Source organism: Equus asinus, chromosome 12 (genome assembly GCF_041296235.1).
Source record: "Equus asinus isolate D_3611 breed Donkey chromosome 12, EquAss-T2T_v2, whole genome shotgun sequence".
Lineage (NCBI taxonomy): Eukaryota > Metazoa > Chordata > Mammalia > Perissodactyla > Equidae > Equus > Equus asinus.
The window spans coordinates 29,642,794-29,667,811 of NC_091801.1; the positions used below are offsets into that span (position 1 = coordinate 29,642,794).

At 35.5% G+C, this 25,018-nt stretch overlaps 1 protein-coding gene across 2 annotated transcripts in view; it reads left to right on the top strand.

Annotated features, from left to right (window-relative positions):
• The window catches only part of TCEA1 (transcription elongation factor A1), a 46,769-nt gene that overhangs the window by 17,051 nt on the left and 4,700 nt on the right, over window positions 1-25,018 (top strand). For both annotated transcript variants that reach the window (XM_044744161.2, XM_044744162.2), the window contains 7 exons: window positions 1,549-1,611; window positions 9,300-9,405; window positions 13,147-13,234; window positions 16,296-16,441; window positions 17,581-17,637; window positions 18,870-19,024; window positions 21,229-21,375. In XM_044744161.2, coding sequence (XP_044600096.1) covers window positions 1,549-1,611; window positions 9,300-9,405; window positions 13,147-13,234; window positions 16,296-16,441; window positions 17,581-17,637; window positions 18,870-19,024; window positions 21,229-21,375 — 762 coding nt within the window. The remainder of the gene's footprint in view (window positions 1-1,548; window positions 1,612-9,299; window positions 9,406-13,146; window positions 13,235-16,295; window positions 16,442-17,580; window positions 17,638-18,869; window positions 19,025-21,228; window positions 21,376-25,018) is intronic.

A 25,018-nucleotide genomic window follows, 5' to 3' on the forward strand; every position in this document is an offset into this window, starting at 1 on the left:
ACAATGGAACACCACTCATCCATAAAAAAAGACAAAATCATCCCATTTGCAACAGCATGGATGGACCTTGAGGGTATTTTGTTAAGTGAAATAAACCAGACAGAGAAAGATACCATATAATTTCACTTGTATGTAGAAGATAAACAAACACACAGACAAAGAGAACTGTTTAGTGGTCACTAGTGGGTAGGGGGTGGGGAGGGTGGACAGAAAAGATGCATTTATATGATGTCTGACAAATAATGTACAGCTGAAGTTTCACAATGCTGTAAACTATCATGACCTCAATTAAAAAAAATTAAAAAAAACAGACTGAACAGTCCGCTGCCTCCAGGAAACACATCTCAGCTCTAAAAACAAACATAGGCTCAGAGAGAAGGGATGGAAGGTGATACTTCAAGGAAATGGCAAACAAAAGAAAGCAGGTGTAGTAGCCCTGCTTATATCGAACAAAGCGGACTTCAAGAATCTGAGTCAAAAATGATCCATAACCATTGGACTCTGAATGCAAAGTAGTTTTAGAAACACCTTAAGCCAATTTTTCTTTTCATTTTCTTTTTATATATGTAAAAAGATGTATGATAATCCGAGTCTAAAGAGTTCTTTTGATAAACATAAAAAGTGATAAGAAAACATGGTGTCAGTTTAATAGTTTTTTCTTTATTGGTAGTGTATACAATAATGATATGTCCAAATAAGGTACATTGAGTGAGTATTAGAATAAATAAAATATGATTGATGAAGTGAATTTATTGGGTTAGATGAAATATGATAGATTAAATGAATATCAAATTGTAATATCTGGCCACAAGCTGTAGGTGGTGCTGTTGCTTCTCATCTAATTCCATTCCTCTTAACGTTAGCTGCTTTATGTAATTGTTCCATGAGTCTTATTTTGTTCCAACTTCATCATCTACTTGGGAGCCTTTGATTCTAGATGGGACTGGCAATGAACAGGCCTGTGAGCTTAACATAGATCTTGGTTCTAAATTCTTTTTCAGAATTTGTGTTTTACTACTTTGCAAGAACCAGAAAGATGGTAGCGTTCTTGTGACAAACCTTTGAGATACGGAGAGACCTCATGAGCATTGTAGTAGAGATGCCCTTTCTCACTCTCCTTGTGTGTGAGCAAATGCTAGAGGCACTGCAGCATCTTCTGACCCTCATTCCCACTTTCTCAGGGTTGGCTCCTTTATCAGGAAGGTGCTCTCCGTGGAAATTTGGGGTGTGTAATACCACCACAGTAAGAAGTATATTTTATATTTCTACCTGGGACAGTAAAGAAATACTATTGAAAAAAAACTTTCACAAAACAGTATTTAACAAGTGCTGATGATAACTCAGTAAATTGATTTTATGATCCTCTAGTGAGTTGCAACCCCTATTTGGAAAACACTACATCTCTGTCTCTCTCTATATATATCTGTCTCTCTCATTCTCAGATGACTAAGTGATCCATAGTGAGTTGTGGATAGGAAAACATAAATCTCTAGTTAGTCCTTGCTTTACTATCTGGGATTTTCAATGCGAAATTGTTTTATTTTATAGGCTGGAGCATTGGATTTGCTGAAGGAGCTTAAGAATATTCCTATGACCCTGGAATTATTACAGGTATGTGCTAATATGTGCCATAATTTTTGAATAGATAATTGTCATAAAATAGTGAAACATCTTCAATGCCAATATAAGTTTTTTGTGCTGTCCTCTTAACGTTGTAAACCACTGTTAACTTTTTTTTTATGATTGCAACATAAATCGATAATCTACTAAATTGCCATTATAGAAAAATGTTGCCTTCCTCAAGAAGAAGAGAACCTGAATCTCCAAGGTTGGCTCTGGGTGTGAAATCTCACTATTAAAGGAGATTGAACTCTTGGCACTGCTTTCATCTTCTAAGATTTTACTTTCTTGGGCTGTTATTGATAGCTACTGCCAGCATGAAGCTAGCTTTAGGGGGGAGGATGGCAAGATGTTGCTCTTCTCTCTTTTTTTAATATAGGCCAGCTGTGTACACAAGCAAATGTCTAGTAGACATTGCATAGATTCATTACTGAAGTCTTATTTTTATGTTCCATCAAGACTAAAACATAAAAATAAAACTTTAACAAAAGTCAAAATGTTAAAAAGGAAAGTAAATAGTAATATGAATCTGGCTTTCTGCCACACATTTCTTTTTATCCATGAGTGCCGCCTTTGTTATTTCTATTTCATTAAGTCAGAATTTAGGGGAGGGTGATGGGGGGGTGTGAACATGGTTGGGAAAAAAATCACATATTTATTTTCAGTAACATCTAACTGAAATTGAACATTTCTTCCAATTATGAAGGCAGTAAACTACAATTGTATTGGCAGTATTTATGACTGCAACTGGAAGAAATCATGGGTAGTTTAACTTCATATAGTAGTTGTAGATGTATTGACATCCATTTTTGCTTATTATTATGGTGGCTGTAATAACCTTATCCTGGGTCTTATTTGATGTTTTAATAAAGAAGCATATACATTTCTTAAATGTATCACATTTAAGAAAATATTTTCTAACTGTATATTATATAATTGGTTTTCTATGTAAACCTATGTGTTTTATTTAATCCTTTTTAAAAACATTCTGAGAAGAGGTCCATGAGCTTCACATTGCCAAAAGGATACATGGTGCAAAAAAACGTTATGAACTCCTCTAAATGTAGACCCAAGAAAGGGAAAGGAACAATTCATTAAATCCTGTCTTCTCAGTTCAGATATCCTGTCCAAAGATCAGCAGTTTCTCTGGCAAATCAACTCTGGGAATAACCTTGCTTATGAGATAATATCTTGTTGCCTAGGTATGGTTTTATCCTAGCAGCGATATGTGGGGATAACCACACTGAAAACAACATAGTAATCCCAGTATTTATTTAAGAGAAATGTGTCGTGTTATAGAGTGTGTGGAGGTTGGTTAGGGTTATTATTTAAAACACACCTTTGATTTTTTTTTTTATATGCTTTGTTTCTTGGAAAGTCTATGTATTTATATAACAAACATTTGAGTTTTTATTAGGGTTAGGAGTTGTGTTGGGGTTATTAAAGATGAGTGAGATATGGCTTTTCTTCCTCATTGAACTTAAAGTCTAGGAGAGGAAAACTGATGTGTAATCAGACAGAAAGGTATAGTTGCCTGATAGATGTCTATACAGGATTCCTTTGTCAGAGGTAGGGCAGGAAGAAGCACAAAGTTTACTTCTTAATCTGATGGCTTAATCTGGAAGGCTCAGGCAAGCCTTCCTATACGCAATAAAGTACAAACTGAGTCTCAAGATATGAATAGGTTCTCCCTAGGCAGATAGGACTGGCATTCCAGCAGAGCTAACAGTATGTGCAAGCAGTGTGGCATATTAAGTTAAGGTAGAAGAAGGACAATTCGCATACAGGGTTGAATTCATAGGCCGGCTGGCATGCAGGGCTGTGTGAGCAGTCCTGCTGAAAGCTGTGGAGCAGGAAAGTACATGACCGGATTTGCATGGTGGAAAAAACAGGAGGCTGGAAACAGGAAGACTTGTTGACTGATGCAGTTAACTTAGGGGAGCAGTGATGAGGGCTTGAACTAAGGTGGTAGCAGTAGAAATAGAGAAGGAGTACTTGTTAATGATGGATAACCTACAAGAATTGATAGCTGTCTGGATTGGGGGGGGGAGAAGGAAGAATTTAGGATGACTGAGATTTTAGCCGTGGTAACTAGGTAGATGGTGCCATTTAACAGTACAGAAAAATTCAAGGAAGGTTATTTGGTGGGGGTGGATGAGAAGGAAATAAAGGTGGAGAGGTGAAGAGATAAAGGATAGTTTTGGATCTGTTGGGTTTTGAGATGCCTGTGAAACAAATAGATGTCTGATGGGTAGTTGAATATAACTTATAGAGCAGTAATGTCAAGTAGAACTTTCTACAATGATGGAAACATTCTGTGTTATCTAATACAGTAGCACTAACCACATGAGGCTGTAGAGCACTTGAAATGTGACTGAAGAACTGAATTTTAGATTTTATTTAAGTTTAATCTAAATTAGAATTTGATTTAAAAGCCGTATGTGTAAAAGGCTCTAGAAAGTAGGCGAAAAGATAGGTTTAGGAAATTTTGGGGAGCTAATAGCATAGGGGTGGATTAGAACTTCAAGGAGGATGAGTAAACAGTGTTAAGGAGGTAACAGACTGGTTAAATCAAATGATAACTGAAGAGTCCATTGGAGTTTACAATTAGATTACAGAAACTTTAAGAAGAGTGATACAGTAAAGGCTAATTGGTGGGGTTGAAGGTGAGGAAGTAAACAGGAAGACAAATACTACACCAGATTGGGCTATTTTGTAAATTTTTATATATAGTAGAATCATTCGTTCAGTAATTGTTTGCTATATGCCAGGTATTATTGTATATGCTGAATGTAGTGGTGAACAAGACCGAGTCCATGTCCTCGTGAAACTTTGTGGGAGGATAGTAAACACTGCTGTGTGCAATCTGTTTTCTTTTTCTTTTTTTTTAACTGCTTTATTGAGATATAATTTACATACCATACAGTTCACTCATTTAAAGTGTACAAGTATGGTCAAAGAATTCTACTGTGACCACAGTCAATTCTAGAACTTTTTCATCACCTCAAAAAGAAACCTCGTACTTTTAGCAGTCATTCCCCATTTCTCCCCAGATTGCCCCCCATCTTCTGCCCTAGGCAACCACTAATCAATCTACTTTTTGTCTCTGTAGATTTGCCTATTAGAGATGTCATATAAATGAAATTAAAAAATATGTGACCTTTTGTGTCTGGCTTCTTTTACTTACCATAATCTTTTCAAGGTTCATTCATGTTGTAGCGTGTATCGATACTTCATTGGTTTTTATGGCTGAATAATAAGTATTCCATTGTATGGATATACCACATTTTGTTTATCCATTCATCAGGTGACTGACATTTGGGTTGTTTCCACTTTTTTGGTTGTTATGACTCATGCTGCCATGTACATTCGTGTACAAGTTTGTGTGTAAACGTAAGTTTTTGTTTCTCTTGGGTAGATAGCCTAAAAGAGTGGTAATGCTGAGTCATATGGTAATTTTATGTTGAATGTTTTGAGGATCTGCCAGACTGTTTTCCCAAGTGGCTGTACCATTTTACATTTCCAACAGCAAGTAAATGAGGACTCCAGTTTTTCCACGTTCTTGTAAATACTTGTTATTATCTGTCTTTGATTATAACCATCCTAGTCGGTATGAAGTGATATCTCATTGTGGTATTGATTTCCATTTTCCTAATGACTGAGGATGTTGAATATTTTTTCACGTGCTTATTGACCATTTGTATATCTTGTTTGGAAAAATGTCTATTCAAATCCTTGGCCAATTTTTAAGTTGGGTAATTTGTCTTTTTGCTTTGAGGTGTAATACTTCTTTATGTATTCCAGATACACGTCCATCATCAGATACAGAATTTGCAGATATTATCTCACATTCTGTGGATTATCTTTACTTTCTTGGTGGTGGTCTTTGAAGCACAAAACTTTAAAATTTTTCTGTAGTCTAATATATGTTTTATGTAGTTGCTTGTGCTTTAGGTGTCATATCTAAGAAACCATTGCCTAATTCAAAGTTGTGAAGATTTATTTCTGTGTTTTCTTTTAAGAGTCTTATAGTTTTAGCTCTTACGTATAGAGCTGTGATTCATTTTGAGTTAGTTTTCATGTGTGGTATAAAGAAGAAATCCAACTTTGTTCTTTTACATATGGATATCTAGTTGTTCCACCTTTTTGTATTCTTTTTTCCGGTGAATTCTCTTGACATCCTTATTGAAAATCAGTGATCAAAAATAGAGGGATTTATTTCTGGATTCTTAAATCTATTCCATTAATTTGCATGTCACTCCTTATGTAGGACCACATTGTCGTGATTATTGTAGCTTTGTAGTAAATTTTGAAATTGGGAATTGTGAGTCCTCCAGATTTGTTCCTCATTTTCAAGATTGTTTTGACTATTTTGGATCCCTTGCATTTCCATATGAACTTTAGGATAAGCTTCTCAGTTCCTACACAAAGTCATTTGGGATTCTGATAGAGATTACACTGAATCTGTAGTTCGATTTGATTAGTGTTTCAGTCTTCACATTTCAATCTTCCAATCTGTGAATATGGGATGCCTTTCCGTTTGTTTACGTAGTCTTTAATTTCTTTCAGCAGTGTTTTATAGAAGCTTTATATTTTTTTACCTTAAGTTTTAATGGCTATCTTCGAATCATCTTGCCAAAACCTCATGAGTGATCACAAAGGTGATTGTCTTCTAGAACATAGCAATCTGCTTATTACTTGTGATGTTGACAGTGTCTCTTGATCTCACTACTCATTCCTTTCTCCTTCACCACCAATATGCATCTGACTCCCTAAGTCAGTTTAATGTACTCTCCATTTTTCCAAGGTACTGTCTTTCTAACTGTGTACCTGGTGTTCTGCAGAAACCAGATGGCCAACCATGGGCAAAGACACACATTTTCTCTGTGTAGAATTTCACGATGTATAGTTCATCTCAAAAACTTTCATTAGTCCTGCAGTCAGGAAGCCTGTTTAACTGTATAATTCCTAATGTTATTTGAGCACAAAACACTGTTAGCCCTCCTATTACATACTGTAAATTATAGTCTACCAGTTTTAGGAAAAATCCACAAGGTCTAGAGAATTCTTAAAGGCAAATCTAGATTTGGTTATCGAAGTAAAATAGCTTCATAATCCTTTCTTCTGTCTACTTATTCTACTTTTCCCAAAATACTCCCTTAATAGGGAAAAAAAATCTACCTCAATCTTTATTTTTCACTCTGCCTCAAATAGCCTCATTTCTTATTATTCTTTACTGGACAATCTCTTCCTTAGATAAGCATGTTTCTTACAGATGCCTATATTCTTTATATGGGTTTTCCTAGCTTCTAAGCAGGAAATCATTAACTCTTTAGTCATCAAAACATCTTGTAATAATTAAAAAGCAGTCACCCTACAGCACACAATTTGTTCACGCTCTCCTTATGGCTTTGCTCATCTCTGACCACCTCCTAAAATTCCATTTTTTTTGCCAATCTGTGTCAGTCCCAAACTTCAGAACTATATTAGTAACTCAAGTGATTTCCTCCGCTCATTTAAAAAGTAGATTTTGTTGATGGTGTGTGTGGGGGGAGGGTGAGGAAGAGCTGTGAGTCGGTGCTGGAGAAGGAGTGCTGCAGGCGTTGGGCAGGGAAATCGGATCTGACACTCAATACACTGGCCACAAGCTGAAAGCCCGCTTCCAAGCAGTTACCTGCATGTGATGATACAGCCCTTGGTCCACACAGTTGTGAGCTGTGGCATCCAGCCCAGGCACTTGCCTCTGGAAAGTTTTCTGTGCTGAAGTGGCTACTTCATCAGCTGACAAAATAGTGTTTTAGAAAAGTTCTAAAGTAAATAAAAGTGTTTTTAATAAAAAAAGTTCTGAGAGCATATCTTATTTTCTAAAAGGAATAAACCATTTTCTGTGGATTAAAAAAAAAACCAAAACATTAATCCCAGACCATTTTGGGGTTTTAGAATTGCAGAGTCCCTTTTGTCTTTCTGTTCTGGAACCTTATCTGCCTTGCTCAGCTTTCCAAGAGATATAACATCGGACATTCTGGCCAAACACACACAGTCAGCCCTGCATATCCTGGGGTTCTACACCCGCAGATTCAACCAATCACAGATCACAAGGCCTCTGAGTGGTTATGTCTGTACTAAACATGTGCAGCCTTTTTTCCCCATCATTATTTCCAAAACAATACAGTATAACAACTATTTACATAGTATTTACATTGTAGTAGGCATTCTGAGTAATTTAGAGATGATTTAAAGTGTAAGGGAAGTGTGCATAGTTTATATGCAAGTAGTTTACCATTTTATATAGGGACTTGAGCATCTGCAGATTTTGGTATCTGCGGGGGTCCTGGAACCAAACCCCTGCGAATACTGAGGGACAACTGTATTCTAAATTCTTGAACAAAACTTTTGTCCTGAATCTGTGTCATTGTTGAGAGGGTTGAATAATTTAGAAGGAAAGGAAATGTTAAGTATCCATTTATTTCTCTGCCTTAAAGTTTACAGCAGGAGTCCCCCTCTTTTTTTTTTACCACTAAGAATTCCTTCTCTTATTTTTTTCTTTCATAGACATATGTTTTGAAAGATTGTCTGCTAATGAACTTAGTAAATAATTTAGCATTTTTTATTTATCATCCATAATTGTCCTGTCATAGCTTTTATGTTCTTTCAGGACAATTTGAAAGCCATTGATGTGCTGGAAAGAGCATGGACTTTCGAGGTGGACAGACCTGGATTAAAATCCCAGTTTTGGCAATTAGTAATGGTGTGATGCTGGGCAAGTTATTTATCGGTACCTTCAATCTCTTCATCTTTAAAAATAGGGATAATGATGTTAACTTTGAAGGGTCGTTAGGAAAAGTAATGACTCTGGATGCTCCCAGCATAATGCTACGCACATAGTAAATTACCGTATGTTATAGTCTGTGAAGTCCATTTTTATATCTGTGATTATATGCTGATTTTAGGCCCCCCCAAAATGCTTTTTAAGCCTCTGTAGATGATATTATTTGTTTGGATATCCTCATAAGTTGCAGCAGGTGGTGCAGGAAGTAAACTATGTAGAAGAATGTATAGAAACAAAGACATGCATATGTTAGTCATCATTGCTTTAGCCTACCTTACATATAAATACAAACATTTTATATTTTATTCTTGCGTCTCTCTTATGGAAAGAATCATTTCATTTACTAGTTAGCCAGCCTTATAACAGTAGCAAGTTATATGCTTTCAGAACTCTGTGATAAGAACCTTGAGTCCAGTGTTTCATCTGAAAATGTATGTGCCTTAAGTCTATAGGTATACTATTTTGAGAATTCAAATAGGGGCTGGCCCAGTGGCGCAGCTGTTAAGTTCGCGCATTCTGCTTTGGCGGCCTGGGGTTCGCTGGTTTGGATCCTAGTTGTGCAGATGTATGCACCACTTGTCAAGCCATGCTGTGACAGGCGTCCCACATATGAAGTAGAGGAAGATGGGCATGGATGTTAGCTCAGGGCCAGTCCTCCTCAGCAAAAAGAGGAGGATTGGCAGCAGATGTTAGCTCAGGGCTAATCTTCAAAAAGAAAAATTAAAAACCCAAATAATTCAAGTTTTTTTCTGTTTTAAAATGAAAACAGGAATCTGGGAAAGAGGAAAATGAAACACTGAATTGTCTGAAATAAAATTGCTTGTACAAATTTTTTGTTGTTGCCTTACAGTCCACAAGAATTGGAATGTCAGTAAATGCTATTCGCAAGCAGAGTACAGATGAAGAAGTTACATCTTTAGCAAAGTCTCTCATCAAATCCTGGAAAAAGTTACTAGGTATAGTTGATCTTCCCTTATATATTTATGATGTTCTGGTTGATTCAAACGTTTGATTGTTGTGCTTTTTCTTTATGAGTATGGATGTACTGAAATCAGTGCCTTATAAATAAGGGTGAGGGGCGCTGGTTTGACCTCATTGGGGGTTTTACTTTTTAAGCTAGTCAAATTTAGCTTTCTTATTTTTCAGCACTTTTACCTGCATTGCTTCTTGGAGTAAAAGGAAAATTTCTTCAAGAAAGGTTGTCATATTTTTGGAAAAGGTTTTTGAAATAATTTTCTCAGTTAAGAAAGCTTGCAAGAATAACGACACGAACTCACATACATCCTTTTTCTAGATAATCTTTAATATTTGGCATATTTGTTTTGTCATATTCTCTCTCTTCCATCTTCTCTATATGTATCTACTCGTACACAGACAGATGGTTTTCCTGAATCATTTGAGATTAGGTTACATCTATCATGCTTTACTGTTTAGTACTTAAGTGTGTATTTCCTTGAAACAAGTTTATTTTCTTATGTAGTCATAATACAGGAAATTCGGAAAATTAAGCATTGGCGCAGTACTTTATAGTGCACATTGCACTTTTGTCAGTTGTTCCAGTAATGTCCTTTATAGCTTTTTTTCCTCTTCCAGAACAAGATCTGGTCTAGGATCACGTATCTAGCCTCCTAATCTGGAATAGTTCTTAAGCGTTTTTATGTCTTTCATGACATTGACATTTTGAAGAATACAAGCACCCTTCCATTTTTGTTTTTAATAGTGTGTTCCTTATTTGGGATTTATCTGCTATTTCCTTGTGATTAAATCAGACTGTGCATCTAAGGTTGAAACTACGTCAGTATGTTGTGTTCTTCTCAGGGCATCACATCCACAGGCATTCATGATGTTCATTATGATAACCCCGTCAAGGTATACAGTACATAGTTTATTTTTCTTACTCTTGTACCTAATAGGTATTTTGTGGGAGACACTTTAAGATCCTAAAACTATCTTGCTCCTCATCAGATCCTCCCATGTAGTATCCATTGACTCTTGTCCAAACCATGTTTTACAATGACGGTTGCAAAATAGTGATTTTCCAACTCTTCCACTTCTTCAGTATTTATAAGTCATCGTTCTGTTATAAGAAAGAACCCTCCTTTCACCTCCTAGTTATTTATCTATTAGTGTGGACGCTTGGATTCCTATTCTATACATAAGGGATTATAATCCATTATTGTTTGTGTTTATTTTGATAGTTATATTTTCTCGGTTTTGACCACTGGGTACCCCTTCACACTGGCTCCTAAAGCTCTGTTGACAAGCCCCCTTCAGTTTGTTTGTTTGTTTGTTTGTTTGTTTTTAATCTCTTTCTTACTTTCTGGCAACACAAAATGTCTTGGGCTCATCTATCTTCCCTGCCCCAGCCCTGGAATCAGCTATTTCTCTAAGCAGTTATTGGCCTTATATGGAAGAAAAAATAGAAAAAGTGAACCTTTTAAAATTTCAAAGAACAGTAGTAATAATAAAAAACTGTTACTTACAAGAGCTTGGAAACTAGGAACTAAACATTGTAAAGCCCATAAGAAAGTCTAGTCTTAAAAAAACCAGCTATACTGTGTGTTCCTTTATTGGATTCTGGACCAGAAAAAAACATTGCTATAAAGATCATTATTGAGATAATTGGCAGAATTTGCATAAGGTCTCTAGGTAAGTAAACAATATTGTATCATTGTTAAATTTACTATTTACTGTGATTATAGAAATGGATTTATTTATCTCAGGGAATACACAATGAATAGGGATAAAGGAGCATGATGTCTGCTACTTATTTTTAGATGGTTTAAAGGAAATATGTCTGTGTGCACGTGATGGAGTGTGTATGTGTGTGTACATACAACACACGTATATATATATGGAAGGGGGAGTGAGTGAATGAGGAGGCGAGTGTGCCAAACATTAATAGTTGGGGAATCTGAGTAAAGTTCTTTGTACTGTTCTTAGAAGATTTGTGCAAGTTTCAAATTATTTCAGAATTAAAAACTTTTTAAAAAAGTCTAGTCTTTAAAGACATATTGAAAGTCTTACGTTTATTTAAATTTTAAATCTAATTCCATATTGTAAAGTAATTAAAATGAGTCATAGAAAGTTGATTGAGAACTCTATACGTGCATTTTTATTTCTGAAAAGATAATTGACGTTTTGTGGGAGAAAAGAGTGGACATTGCACTTATGCTTATTTAATCTTAAATTTAAAGAAGTTTTACTCTTTATACTTCCTGTAGGGATCTAATTCCAGTACAAATACTCCTTTAAAAACTTTTTAATTTATGTTAAAAGATTTACATGTTCATTAAATAAAATTTGGAGAGTTGGAAGAGGAAAAAAGTCTTCCTTAAGTCTATCCTAAATACAGCTCTCAGTTAATGTCTTGTTGCATTTCTTGTCCTTTTTTCCCCTGGTACGTAGATTTTGCTTCAACTACAGTTAGGCCTCACTTAACGACTGGGATGCATTCTGAGAAATGCATCGTTAACCGATTTTGCCTTTGTATGAACATCATAGAGTGTACTGAAGGGGAACAAAATTTGCCACCCCAAAATGTGTCTCTTTAACATGAGGATTATTTTAGGCTGATTATTTTTAAGAAGCAAAGGACTCAAAAGTTTTCCCTGTTACCTCCCTCTTAGCTGCCTAAAAGAATTCAGATTAAAAAACCTGTCTCAGGAAGTGAGCTATTGCCTCAGCATAACATGAACTAGGTGGTAGACAGGGAGGAAACTGTTCGGCTCCCGCCTGTGTTCTTCTATTTCTCTCTTGAGGCTCTTTTGGTTGATTTAAACATGAATGTTTCTTTTCAGTGCTAAAATATTGCGATGGCCCAACCTATTTTATGTACTTTATTTCCTAATCTGTAATCACTCACCTCCTTAAGTCTTAAAGCTTGTACACTCTGTATTACTTTACAGATTATTTTAGATATAGGAGATGCTGGGTAGACCTTACTGATCCTGAAATATTTTCTATGAAAATGTTCTTTGTTTACTATCCCTGAAATATTTATTTGTATTTTGGCTACCACCTTAAATTTTTTTGTGTGTGTGAAGTATACTTTTTGATGAGAAAGATTGGCCCTGAGCTAACGTCTGTTGCTAATCTTCCTCTTCTTCCTCTTTTTTTTTTTTCCCTCCCCAAAGCCCCAGTACATAGTTGTATATCCTAGTTGAGGGTCATTCTAGTTCTATGTGGGATGCTGCCACAGCATGACTTGAGTGGTGCATAGGTCCGTGCCCAGGATCTGAACCCACGAACCCCGAGCCACCACAGTGGAGCACGCAAACTTAACCACTCGGCCTGGGGGCTGGCCCGTTAAATTTTTTAACTTCATGAAAGGTTATTTAAATAATATTGCTATATATTCTTTTTTGCTTTTACTTTTAAAATGACAGTGCTGATGTTTTTTCCATATTCTTTCCTTCTCTTTGTTGTATGCTTTCTTCCCTTTTAGGTTCCCAGTGGCATATGAATTTGTGGTTTCTGCCAAACGAGAGTTTATTTGGAAATGCTGACTGAGCATGCATTGTGACAAGTAGCCAAGTCCATATGCCAGTAGAATAGCTTGCGTAAACTTCATTTTACTTGTTGAAAACTTAGGATTTTACTTTTTTTGTTGTTGCGTAAATAGCCTGATAACATGCAGTAATTTCAGGGGTTTTTTTAACAAATTCTAACAATTTAGAGATTTCATAAATTTTCAGATGGACCATCGACTGATAAAGACCCTGAAGAAAAGAAAAAAGATACTGCAATCACGTCACAGAATAGCCCGGAAGCAAGAGAAGAAAGGTATTTTGCTTTATGGAAATTCATTTATGTTGAAAGTCGTAGTTTTACTCGACCATCACTTCCTCCCTGATCTTATGATCCCATATCTGTACTCCTCTTTCTATTTTCTAATCAAACGGAATTAGTAAATGTATACAGCCATATATTCTAAGGTTTCTTACAAGATTTCCTGGAAATGTAAAAGAGAGAAGACGCTACATAAATAAGAAGAAATTATTTACATTGTACTTGACAAGTTTAATTGAATGGAATCTCTAGGATAGCACTGATAGAACTAATAATGAAGCTACTGATTAGGGATTCAAATAGTTACTTCCTCTGTCTACCATGTTTCTTTTTTAGATTTTTTTGGCCCTGGATCTAATTCTCCTTTTTATGGTTTTTTTCCTTCCCGGTGTAACTATTTGTCATAAGAACTTAAAATGTGAAGTTCAATAATGAAGCTCTTATGAAGCCTTTGCCTTTATTCTTTCCTATCACACATCATGAAGTGTGCAGTATGCAACAACGGTGATGCGTAATCAGTGATATGTAGATTAGTAGATTAAGTACCGTTTGACTGTTCTTGAGAAGCTTGTAGTTCAACGCTTGACATTGATTTAGAGCAATAGTTCTCAAAGTGTGGTCCCTGAAAGAGCAGAGAACCTGGCACCTTGTTAGAAAAGCAAATTTTGGGGGTCTACCATGGAACTACTAAATCTGGAATTCTGGTGATGGGGCCCAGAAATATGTTTTTAACAAGCCCTTCAGGTGATTCTGGTGCACTCAAGTTTGAGGCTACCTATTTTAACTTTATTTCTCACTATTTTCCCAAAATTGATAATGTACTCCTCATATTAAAGTAACAATTATTAATATCCCGTATGCTGTTGTTTTATATACTAGTACTAACTAAACTTGATGATAAAAGAGGTAAGCTAAAGATGGAGTTAAACGCCAGTTGTTAATAAAATTTATTCAGTTTTTTCTGTTTTGCGGTAATTTTAGACTTTTAGAAAATTGTAAGAATAATGCAAAGAATTCCCAATTGCCCCAGTGATATTTATATATATATATATATATGGGCATACGTGTGTGCGTATACATAGATACACACATGGACTAATTTTATTTTGAACCAAATAAGAGTCGTTTGCATACATTATGCCCTATACCCCTAAATACGAAATACATCATTGTGTATTTTCTAAGAACAAGGACATTTTCTTACATATAACCACAATACAGCTGTCAATATCTAGACATTAACATTGATACAGTGCCTTTTTCTAATCCACAGACCTTTTTCATATTTCAGCAATTGTCCCAATAATGTCTTTTATTGCAAGGGGAAAAGATTTTTCCAAAATATCCTCCAGGATCACATATTGCATTTAGTTATCATATCTTTAGTTTCCTTTAATCTGGAGTAATTCTTTAGTCTCTCATTGTTTTTCATGACTGTGATATTTTTGAAAAGTACAGGCCATAATTTATGAATTTTTTTTAACATATGCTTCCAATTGTCCTATTCAGTGACATTCAAAGTCACTGATTTAGTGCCTTGAATATAAAATATGAAAGTTTAGACTAATATTTTAAATAGATATTGAAGGATGAGTAAGTTCTTGGTGTGTTTTTATCAGTTTATGTAATTGAGGTTTAGGGATAGAGCCTATCTACAAAACCACAGAATTATCATGTATGAAGTTTGACAAAGTAAGTGGTTGCTATCTATCCACACACACTCTGAATAACATTTTACAAAGATTAGAGAAACAGCAGCTGAGAAAGGTTTGACCCTTTGAGTATTAAGAATTTAAGGAGAAAGTATTGTGGTTAAATGCTTAGAAAGGAGGCACCAGAATGTGAGACGTGGGGCCAGCAATAGTGAAGGTAGTGAGGAAAAGGCTCCATGAGTGAGCTAGGCGTTTGGCTAAAGGTACAGAGAGACAAAAGTGTATTTCCAGTGGATGAGCTAGGCATCTGGCTAAAGGCAGAGAGACAAAAGCAACTAATTGTAGGATTTAAGAAGTGGGATTCTTAAACATTGGTTTGTTCGCTGATTCATCACTCACAGGTGGTATGTTACATACTGGGAATACAAAGAGGAGTAAGTCCTAGTCTTTGCTTTTGAGAAGCTCAGTCTAGCAGGAGAGAATATATGAAAAGTCATCATAATGCAAACCTGTGTGCAGAGAGTAGTTTGGGAGTACTGGGGGAAATCGGAGACGGCTTCAGGAAGGAAATGAGTAAACTTAGAAGGTATGCAGAATGACTGTTCGCCCACGGTGATCTGTTTGTGAAGTCTGACAGTGAGGTTTGTTTTGGAGAGGAGATGAGAAGGTGTCTCCTTGCAGTAGTGCAGCAAGTTACATCTATGGAGGTGGATGATTTAATTAGTCTTTGGAAAGGTGAATGACAAGTATCTCTAATGTGATAAAAGTTAATTGAAACTGGTCAGAAAAGTATTTTGGTGAGAGTCTTACTATAAGAAAAGCAGAAGCAGTTGAAATGGTTGACTGGAAAATTGTTAAACTGTCCTGATTGAGTTGATGTTTCTGGGGAGAAATTGAGACATTTTTATATTCTCACAACTCACTTTTCACTACGCATTTTTATCCAGAAGGGAGTGTTTTAAATGTATACCTCATTGGTTGTCTAATTGGAACAGTTTTTCAAACATTTTCTTCCCCTCTATTTTTGGTTGAAAGCTGGCATAGTCTTTGGTGCTGTCTTTTCACCCCTCTCCTCATAACCAAGATCCTTGCGTTTCATTTATTCTATTGAACTGTGATGTATATTTTCTCTATCTAAAATATTGTTTAATGTTTAAAAGGAGAATCAAGGTAAAATGTTTAGTTGGTTAAAAAAAGACATGAGACTTGTATCTCTTTACTAAAATTTTAACTTCTTTTTAATCTATTGTAGGCATTTTTTTTTTTAAATCTAAGAGTCACTGAAATACTCTCTCATTTATTTAGGCCCCAAAATTTTGATTTTAGAGAGTAATAGTAATGATGTTACTTTAAGAGAGTTTTTCCTGATTTCTTTTTGGGGGGTGTGTGTATGTGTTTTTTAGTAGCTCCAGTGGCAACGTAAGCAGCAGAAAGGATGAGACAAATGCTCGAGATACTTATGTTTCATCTTTTCCTCGGGCACCAAGCACTTCTGATTCTGTACGGTTAAAGTGTAGGGAGATGCTTGCTGCAGCTCTCCGAACAGGAGGTAAGTTTAGTGTATTTTGTTTCATTGCTTCGTCCTTTGATCATCACCACCACTGCCCCCCTGTCCACCTCCATATCTCTGTTTTACCAGTGCCATCCCGTTGACAGCTGCCCGCCACTGCTTAGCTCAGGGAGAAGTTGTTACTAATGGGGGTTACTGAAGTCAGAGAGGTATAGGCATACTGGGGCCTGTGCCTACTACTATTTAATTCCAAGAAATAGATTTCCTTCTAATATATGGATGTCTCTCCCTGGATTCATATTAATTTAAACCTTTTTTCACAAATCTTTTTTCTCCTGATATTTAGTCTGCAAATTAATTACTCCATCCCCCAGATTGAAAGTTAATGATCCTGTATTTGGGTCCCATTGTTAAATGTTAGTATGACATTTAGTATGTGTTTTGTATTCATAATTCCATTTTCTACTTTTTTTTAAGTGAAAAAGAGATCTTGATTTATATATGGGAACTTTAATTTGACGGTACCCATTCTTATGTGAAATATCGGCTTTATAATTTCATATATAGGAGTATTTATCATCTTAAACAAATTCATCCTTTTTCTTTTCTATTGTGCTGAACCATAGTTAGTATGACCTATTTTTTCCCTTACTCTGCCCTTTCTACTTTGAGTCCCTTACTGTCTCTTTATATATTTTTTCTTTTTTCTTCCTAGTTTCTTTATATTTCCTTCTGTCCTTTTGAATATTTGCATAGGAGTCTTCTGAGTGTGTCCATATATGTGATTGGCAGATGAAATGAATGGTTTCTTTGCATTGAAGCCTGAGTCACAGGAGACAAGACAGTTCTTTCTATTACTTTCTCTACTCTCTGCTGGAGCAACCAGAATTTATGGAGTTGTGAAATGAGGAATTGCCTGCTAGATCAATTACTTCCCCACTCCTGAGGGATAACAAGTCATCAATGCAGGAGCACTGTGGACATTAGGTGAATCCAGAGGAAGAGTCTAGTGGGTTGTAAAGAGACCAGATTCTAATGAAACTAAACTAAAAGGATTCTTTATGTAAGGCAAATGGGGTTGAAAAAATAGGAATGCAGTTTAATTTATTCTCTATTGAAATTTTCTTTTGATAGGTTACAGTCACTTATTCTTGACAATTCTTTTTGCCTGTGTTTAGATGACTACATCGCTATTGGAGCTGATGAGGAAGAATTAGGATCTCAAATTGAGGAAGATATCCTTTGTGTGTATATTCAGAATTGTTTTTAAGTAATCTGCTAGAGTAATTATAAATTTTTCTTCATTTATAGAAATTTTTATTTTTATTCTTCAGTTCCCATCTTGATGATTGTTTTGATGGAAAAGGAGAAGGCCATCTATGTCATTTAATTCTTGTTTTCCTGTCATTCAAAAGTAAATTAATGGGGCCGGCCCCTTGGCCCAGTGGTTAAGTTTGTGTGCTCCGTGTTGGCAGCCCAGGGTTTTGCTGGTTTGGATCCTGGGCATGGACATGGCTCTGCTCATCAGGCCACGTTGAGGCGGCATCCCACATGTCACAACTAGAAGGACCTACAACTAAAATATACAACTATGTACTGGGGGCTTTGGGGAGAAAAAGCAGAAAAAGAAAAGTAAATTGATAATATTTTTATTTTTCTGCCTTGCAAATTAGGAATGTAGCATCTCAACTGAAGTTGTCCAGAAGCATGGAAAACACACACACACTAGTAAATGTGAAGTAAAGTTTCCCATTTGGGGGGAACTCAGCAAAGCATACACAATCCTTTGCGCTCATTATCCTGGAGGGAACTGTGTTTATGCTGGGCACCACGGAGAGGCCTCCGGGAGAGGGGTGTTGCACGTGGGTGTGAGGAGCAGGGAACATCTAGGTATGGGGAGCATTGTGATGGTGGGACTGTCCTGGTTGAGGAAATGGCGTTGCTCCTCTAGGCATCAGCCTCTGCTGTGGCCTGTTCTGTTGAGATGAAGAACCTGCTAAACTTCTTGCTGAGCTGAAGGAGGAAAAGAACCTTCAGGGCTACCATAATGGTCTCTTCTCAGAAGTGCCCCCGGGGAACTCTGCAGTCATTGAGACTTTAGGATCTTTGGTAGAATTCAATTTGGGGCAAGTTAAAGCTTGTATAAATTCAAGCTCTCTTTCAAAAGTTTTCTCACTCAGCTTGAGTAACTGAATTATTTTTTGAAACCCTTTTAATTTGTGTGCTGCTGGCATTAAACATTAAGAAGAAAGCATTAGTCATCCATAGCCTAAAAGTAGGGTCACTCTTATTTGCCAATTACAGATCAAGGAGTCATGTCGAAACAATGCTTTATTGTTAACTTAATCTAAATTGGAAGCAGTTTTTGTGAACTGCTTAGAAATTTCAGGAATTCTTATTTTGGTAGAAAAGGAAAAAAATGATCTTACCTTTATAATTTAACCTTTTTTCCTTAATGGCCTAGTACCTATATATCAAGAAATAAGGAATACAGACATGAAATACAAAAATAGAGTACGAAGTAGGATATCAAATCTTAAGGATGCAAAGAATCCAAATTTAAGGAAAAATGTGCTCTGTGGGAATATTCCTCCTGACTTATTTGCTAGGATGACAGCAGAGGTGAGTATATCTAAATATAACATTTCCATGATGTTATTCCATGATGTCAAGTGTAAAGTCTGTTTAAATCATAAAGTACTATATAAATACTACGTATATAATATATTGTTATTAGCTATTGTGATATATGTACTCTTTACTAGACAAATTTACTTAAGGTGATTGAATCTATTGGCATCCATAGTTTTTCCCTTCCACAGCTGTACCGTGATCTTTTGGTGATTGCCTTAAATCGTTTGTGAAAGCGAAACTGTTCTTACTTGTCATGGATTTGTGTAGGCTCAGAGTTGCATCTCTAATTGCAAACAGACCTTGTAACCTTTAAGCTCTTTTCTTGATTAAACCCTATAAAATTGGTCACATCTTATTGGCTATTCCTTAAACTTATATAGGGAATGATTGGGAAAATGAAATTCATAGCTGGCTATTTGTAGACATAGCTGTTCATAGATAATAGCTGTAGTGTGTCTGTAGTCTGTTTTATTAAGCATCTAAGATAGTGAATTTGTCTTTCTATATGGCTAAGAAAAATTGCTGTATTTTTAGAACTCATTCTTTTAAAAGAAAACTTTTACAAACTAGAGAACATAGTCTGATGGTATCCCATATAGCCATCATCCAAGCTTCAAGTATTTTCAAGAATTTGTCACTCTTTTCATCTATCCCTTTATTCTTTTTCCTTCTTCTCCCCTGAATTATTTTCAAGCAAATCTCAGACATTATATCCCCTTACCTCTACATTCTCGAGAGGTATCTTTCAAAATGAGAGATTTTTGTTACGTAATTGTCATCACCGTGTCCAACAAAGCCAACAATAATTCCTTGGTATTATCTAATACCTAGTTCATACTCGTATTTTCCAGATTATACATTTACTCTGTATCAGGATCCAAAGTCTGCACATTACCCTTAGGTCAGTGTCTTAAGGTAGTGTCTATATATGTTTAAATCTAAAGCAGTATCTTCTCCTACCCTTGCTCCCCCTCCCTGATCTTCTTCATGACCTTGACCTGTTGAAGAAACCAGTTTATTTCTACTGTATCCCACACTATGAACTGTTTGTTTCTTCCTCATGATGTTATTTAACTTCTGTCCCCTCTAATTTCTGTAAACCAGAAGCTGGTTCAATAGGCTTGATTACATGCAAGTTCAACTTATTTTTCTGTATAAGTACTTCATAAGTGGTGCTTTTTGCTTCATATTGCATCACGTCAGAAAACACGTAGTGTCCTCTTGCTCTACTCTTAGCATGCTGAGATGGATCAGTGGGTTTGGGTATCGACTGTCTGATTCCTCCATTGTAAAGTTCTCTGTCAACCTTCATCTAATGTGTTCATCCACTGATGATCCTTGCCTGGATTGCTTATTTTATGAGGAGTTACAAAGTAGTGATTTATAAAATTCTGTCATTCCTTTCACATTTATTAGCTAGATTTCTTTGATAAAGAAGCAATAAATCCTTATAAACTTGGGCTCGTGATTACCCTGTTGGTTTAGATAGGAAAGGCAGGGAAGATGTATAATTCTCTCCCTTTACTTAATAGTTATCAGAATGAGGGGTTGGTGCCCTAGTTATTGCCAGTGCTGGCTTTTGTTGCCGTTTCTGCATGTGTGTGCTCTCCTTTTTTATCATCTTGGACTTGAGACTTTTTATTTATCCAGTGGGGGTTGGTTCTTTACAGTAATTTTTTTGATGGGTAAAGAAATTGTCCTATATTTGGCCAGTGGGAACTTCTTCATGTTAGCTCCTCTGTCCATTTGACTTGACTCAACTACAGTAGTCTTTGGTAGCTTCATGCTTTCTGGCACCAGAAGATGACCCTGGCTTATCCTGTGCGTTTCCTGACTTAAAACTGGAACCAGACATTCCTCCAAAGTCCTTGTTTTCTTTTTTAGGGAGGATAATGGTAGAGACCACAATCTAGATACTAGAGGTACTCATTGCTACAGGATTACATTGTTTATAAGCCTTTAAACAGTAATTAAATTTTCACATACAAACTTAAGTATTTGAAGAAATTTTAAAAGGAAGCAAATTTTTATGACTCCTTTGAGGGAAAATGTTAATTTTTCACTTTAAAACTTTAAAAATTGATTTTGGTTCTATTATTATTATGCTAACTGAACATAAAAAGCATTCAGGATATATATATATATATATAGAAGATGCCTGTAACTGAGTGATGTTGCTACCTCTCTAACAGGAAATGGCTAGTGATGAGCTCAAAGAGATGCGGAAAAACTTGACCAAAGAAGCCATCAGAGAGCATCAGATGGCCAAGACAGGTGGAACCCAGACTGACTTATTCACATGTGGCAAATGTAAAAAGAAGAATTGTACTTACACACAGGTTTGTGATGTTTATAGATTCTTATTTTCATATTAAGAGTGCTTGCAACCCCTGTTTAAAGGCAAGTAGTAAAATTACCAATACGCTTTGATATTTTTCAAGAGGAAATGTGATCTCTTAAAAGTGTAAGAATGCTTTCTCAATCCTAACAGAGTCTAATTAATTGAAAAAAAGTTGATATATTTATCCTTTCATGGAAATTGTTACTATGAAAACTATATAAATTAAATAAAATTTATAAAATATTATAGAATTTAATAAAATGGCCATGGGCTTTCTTTAAGAATTAATAAGCGGTTGATTGTTGGTTTGTATGTAAACAGCCTGTAATTTTTAGTTGTTAGGATTTTATAATTTAAGGAAAGTTCTTTGCTTTCCTTCTCATGGAGTGTGGGTACTTTTAGCTTAACTGGTTTCCAGATACTTATTCCTTTTTTGCAACATATTGGTGACTTTTATATTCATGTATATAATCTGTCTATAATCTGCTAAACTCAAAATTTTCCTCTTAAAGAATAACTTACTGTTATGTTTCAGGTTAATAGGGAGATTTAGAGAATTGAATTTTCTGACAGAAAATTAAGCACTTAAAAAAATAACATTACTAACCTCTGTATAAAGAAGTTGTAGAAAGAAACCTTTCCTTTTTTTTTTCTTCTAGAAGGTACTATGTTCTCAAGGTTAAAAATTCAAAAGGTACAAAGCATAATGAGTAGAAAGTTTTCCTCCCTCTTTTGCTTGCAGCTTCCTGGTTCCCTCTCCTTGAAGGTAAACCGGGATTACTAGTTTATTATGTGGCTTTCTAAAGTTTTATGCATATACATACAAATGTGAAAATATTTTTGTTTTTCTGTTTTCTAAACACATGTGGTAGCATATTATGTAAGCTTCTGCCTTTTTTATTTTCTAAAGGTGCATAACACTATTTCCAGATATACTTTAACTAATGTCCTTTACCTTTTTGAAGTCTTTCATTTAGTCAGTCATATTTCTGATATTTAAGTATTTTATTTTGTAAAAGTATTACTACTGATAGTTACTAAAATATTGTGTCAGTATATGAAAGTGGTCTTAGAAAATTCTGAGTTTGAATTGCTCTGTTTTCTTTTAATCAGGTAGAAAAATCTCAGCAATAAAAATTCTCTCTTCAAGATGCCACAGTAGAAAGTATTAAGTATAAATAGAAAGATTTTTAAAAGTCAAAGCTTCTTTAAAACATACAAAGTAGAGGTGATATATTTACATAATCAGATTATAAACAGCTACAATAAAAAAGTCATTTAACAGAAAAAACCTAGTTTAGAGATGAAGTCAGTATCATTTTCTTAGAGTCAAAAAATTCTGTCTTTAGTTAGAAAACTTCCAAAGTTGTTGGGAAAACAACAGATATAAAAGATTTAAGTGTGACTCTTGGATAACATGTAACCACCAGGAGATCAAAATTTTTTCCAGAGAGCAAAAGTTTCCGTTTACTTTTAGGGTACTAGATAGCAATATTAAGTATATGTAAAATATTTCAGAAGGATTTTTGAAACTTTTTTTCTGACGGCCTTGAATAAGCAGAATGCTGCTGTTTTGAGAATGTCTCAGATGGTTCTTTATCTTCCTTTGTGCTTTTGAATTGAAAGTCATGTTGATAGTTTATGGGAAACATGAAATTTCTGATTTTTGAAGTGGTACTGTACTGGGGTTTCATCATCTCATATTAAAATTAAATATACCTTGTTCAAAATGCAGTATTGTTAGTATTTAGGTTCTTTGTTCATCCTCCTTTTCTCCTCCATAACTTAAGAATAAGTTTTAACTTTAATAATGCATTGTCATCTTCATCAGAAATTTTAAAGAAATAACGTATCTTTGAGACCTTAAAAAATCATATTAGCTTATTAATTTGTTTCTGCTGAGTTCTCTTTTATTTTTAAATTTTTAGTGGTGGTAAAATACACATAACCTAAAATTTACCACCTTAACCATTTTTTTTTTTTAAGATTGGCACCTGAGCTAACAACTGTTGCCAATCTTCTTTTTTTTTTTTTTTCCTGCTTTTAACCGTTATACCCCCCGTACGTAGTTGTATATTTTAGTTGTGGGTCCTTCTAGTTGGGGCATGTGGGACGCCACCTCAGCGTGGCCTGACTATCGGTGCCGTGTACGTGCCCTGGATCTGAACCACCGAAACCCCAGGCTGCCGAAGCGGAGCCTGTGAACTTAACCACTCGGCCACGGGGCCAGCCCCAACCTTAACCATTTTTAAGTATATGGTTCAACAGTAGTACATTAATCATGTTGTGCCAATCTCCAGAATTCGTTTTCTCTTGTAAAACTTAAAAACTCTACCCATTAAACAGTAACTCCCCATTCTCCTTTCCCCCCAGCTCCTGGCAACCACCAGTCTCAGAATTTGACTGCTCTAGGTCGTCAAATGGATAAATGGAGTTACACAGTGTTTGTGCGTTGGTCTCTGGTTTATTTGTCAGCATAGTGTTCATAAAGGTTCATCCATATTGTAGCATGTGTCAGAATCTCCTTCCATTTTAAGGCTGAATAATAATCCATTGTGTGTATATACCACATTTTATTTATCCATTTATCTGTTGATGGACATTGAGTTGATTCTACCTTTGGGCTATTGTGAATAATGCTGCTGTGATCTTGGGTGTACAAATACCTCTTTGAGACCCTGCTTTCAGTTCTTTTGGGTATATACTTAGAAGTGGGATTGCTGGATCATATGGCCATATTAACTTTTTAAAAGCAATATAAAGTACCTACTTGTAGAAAATCTAGAAAATACAGAAAAATAATGGACAAGAAATTTAAAATCACCCATTAATCTGCCACCAGAGAGAACAATGATTGATGTTTTCGTGCCTGTGGTATTTTGTGGATTTTTTTCTAAATTGAGTTGCAGCTAAATACTGTAGGTTGTTTTATATTCTTCTTTTCACTTAGCTACTATAATGTAAGCATTTTCCTTTAGTTGTTTTAAAAAAACCCAAATCTTTGTAAGCATCTTACTAGCTCTATAATATTCCATCAAATGGATGTACTCTAACTTATTCCATTATTTCCCTGTTGGATATTTTAAGTTGTTTTCAGTGTTTATGCTATTATAGTTATACTCTTCAAACATGTACACAGCTATCCCCCACCCAACCTTATTGAGGAATAATTGACAAATACAATTGTATATATTTAAAGTACATGAGATGATTTGATCTACATATTCATTGGGGAACGATTACCTAGATCAAGATAATTAACACATCTATCACCTCACATAGTTCGCTTTTTTTTGTTTTGTGGTGAGAATGCTTAAGATCTACTCTAAACTGTAGTTACCATGCTGTATGTTAGATCCTCAGAACTTATTCTTGTTATCACTGCAAGTTTGTACCCTTTGATCTACATCTCCCCATTTCCCCCTTCCCCCAGCCCCTGGCAACCACCGTTCTATTCTCTGAAATCAGCTATTTTTTTTAGATGACACATATAAGTGATATCGAATAGTATTTGTCTTTCTCTGTTTGGTGTACTTCATTTGGCATAATGCCCTCCAGGTTCATCTATGTTGTCTCAAATGGCAGAATTTCCTTCTTTTTCCATTGTGTATATATAGCACTTCTCTTTATCCATTCATTCA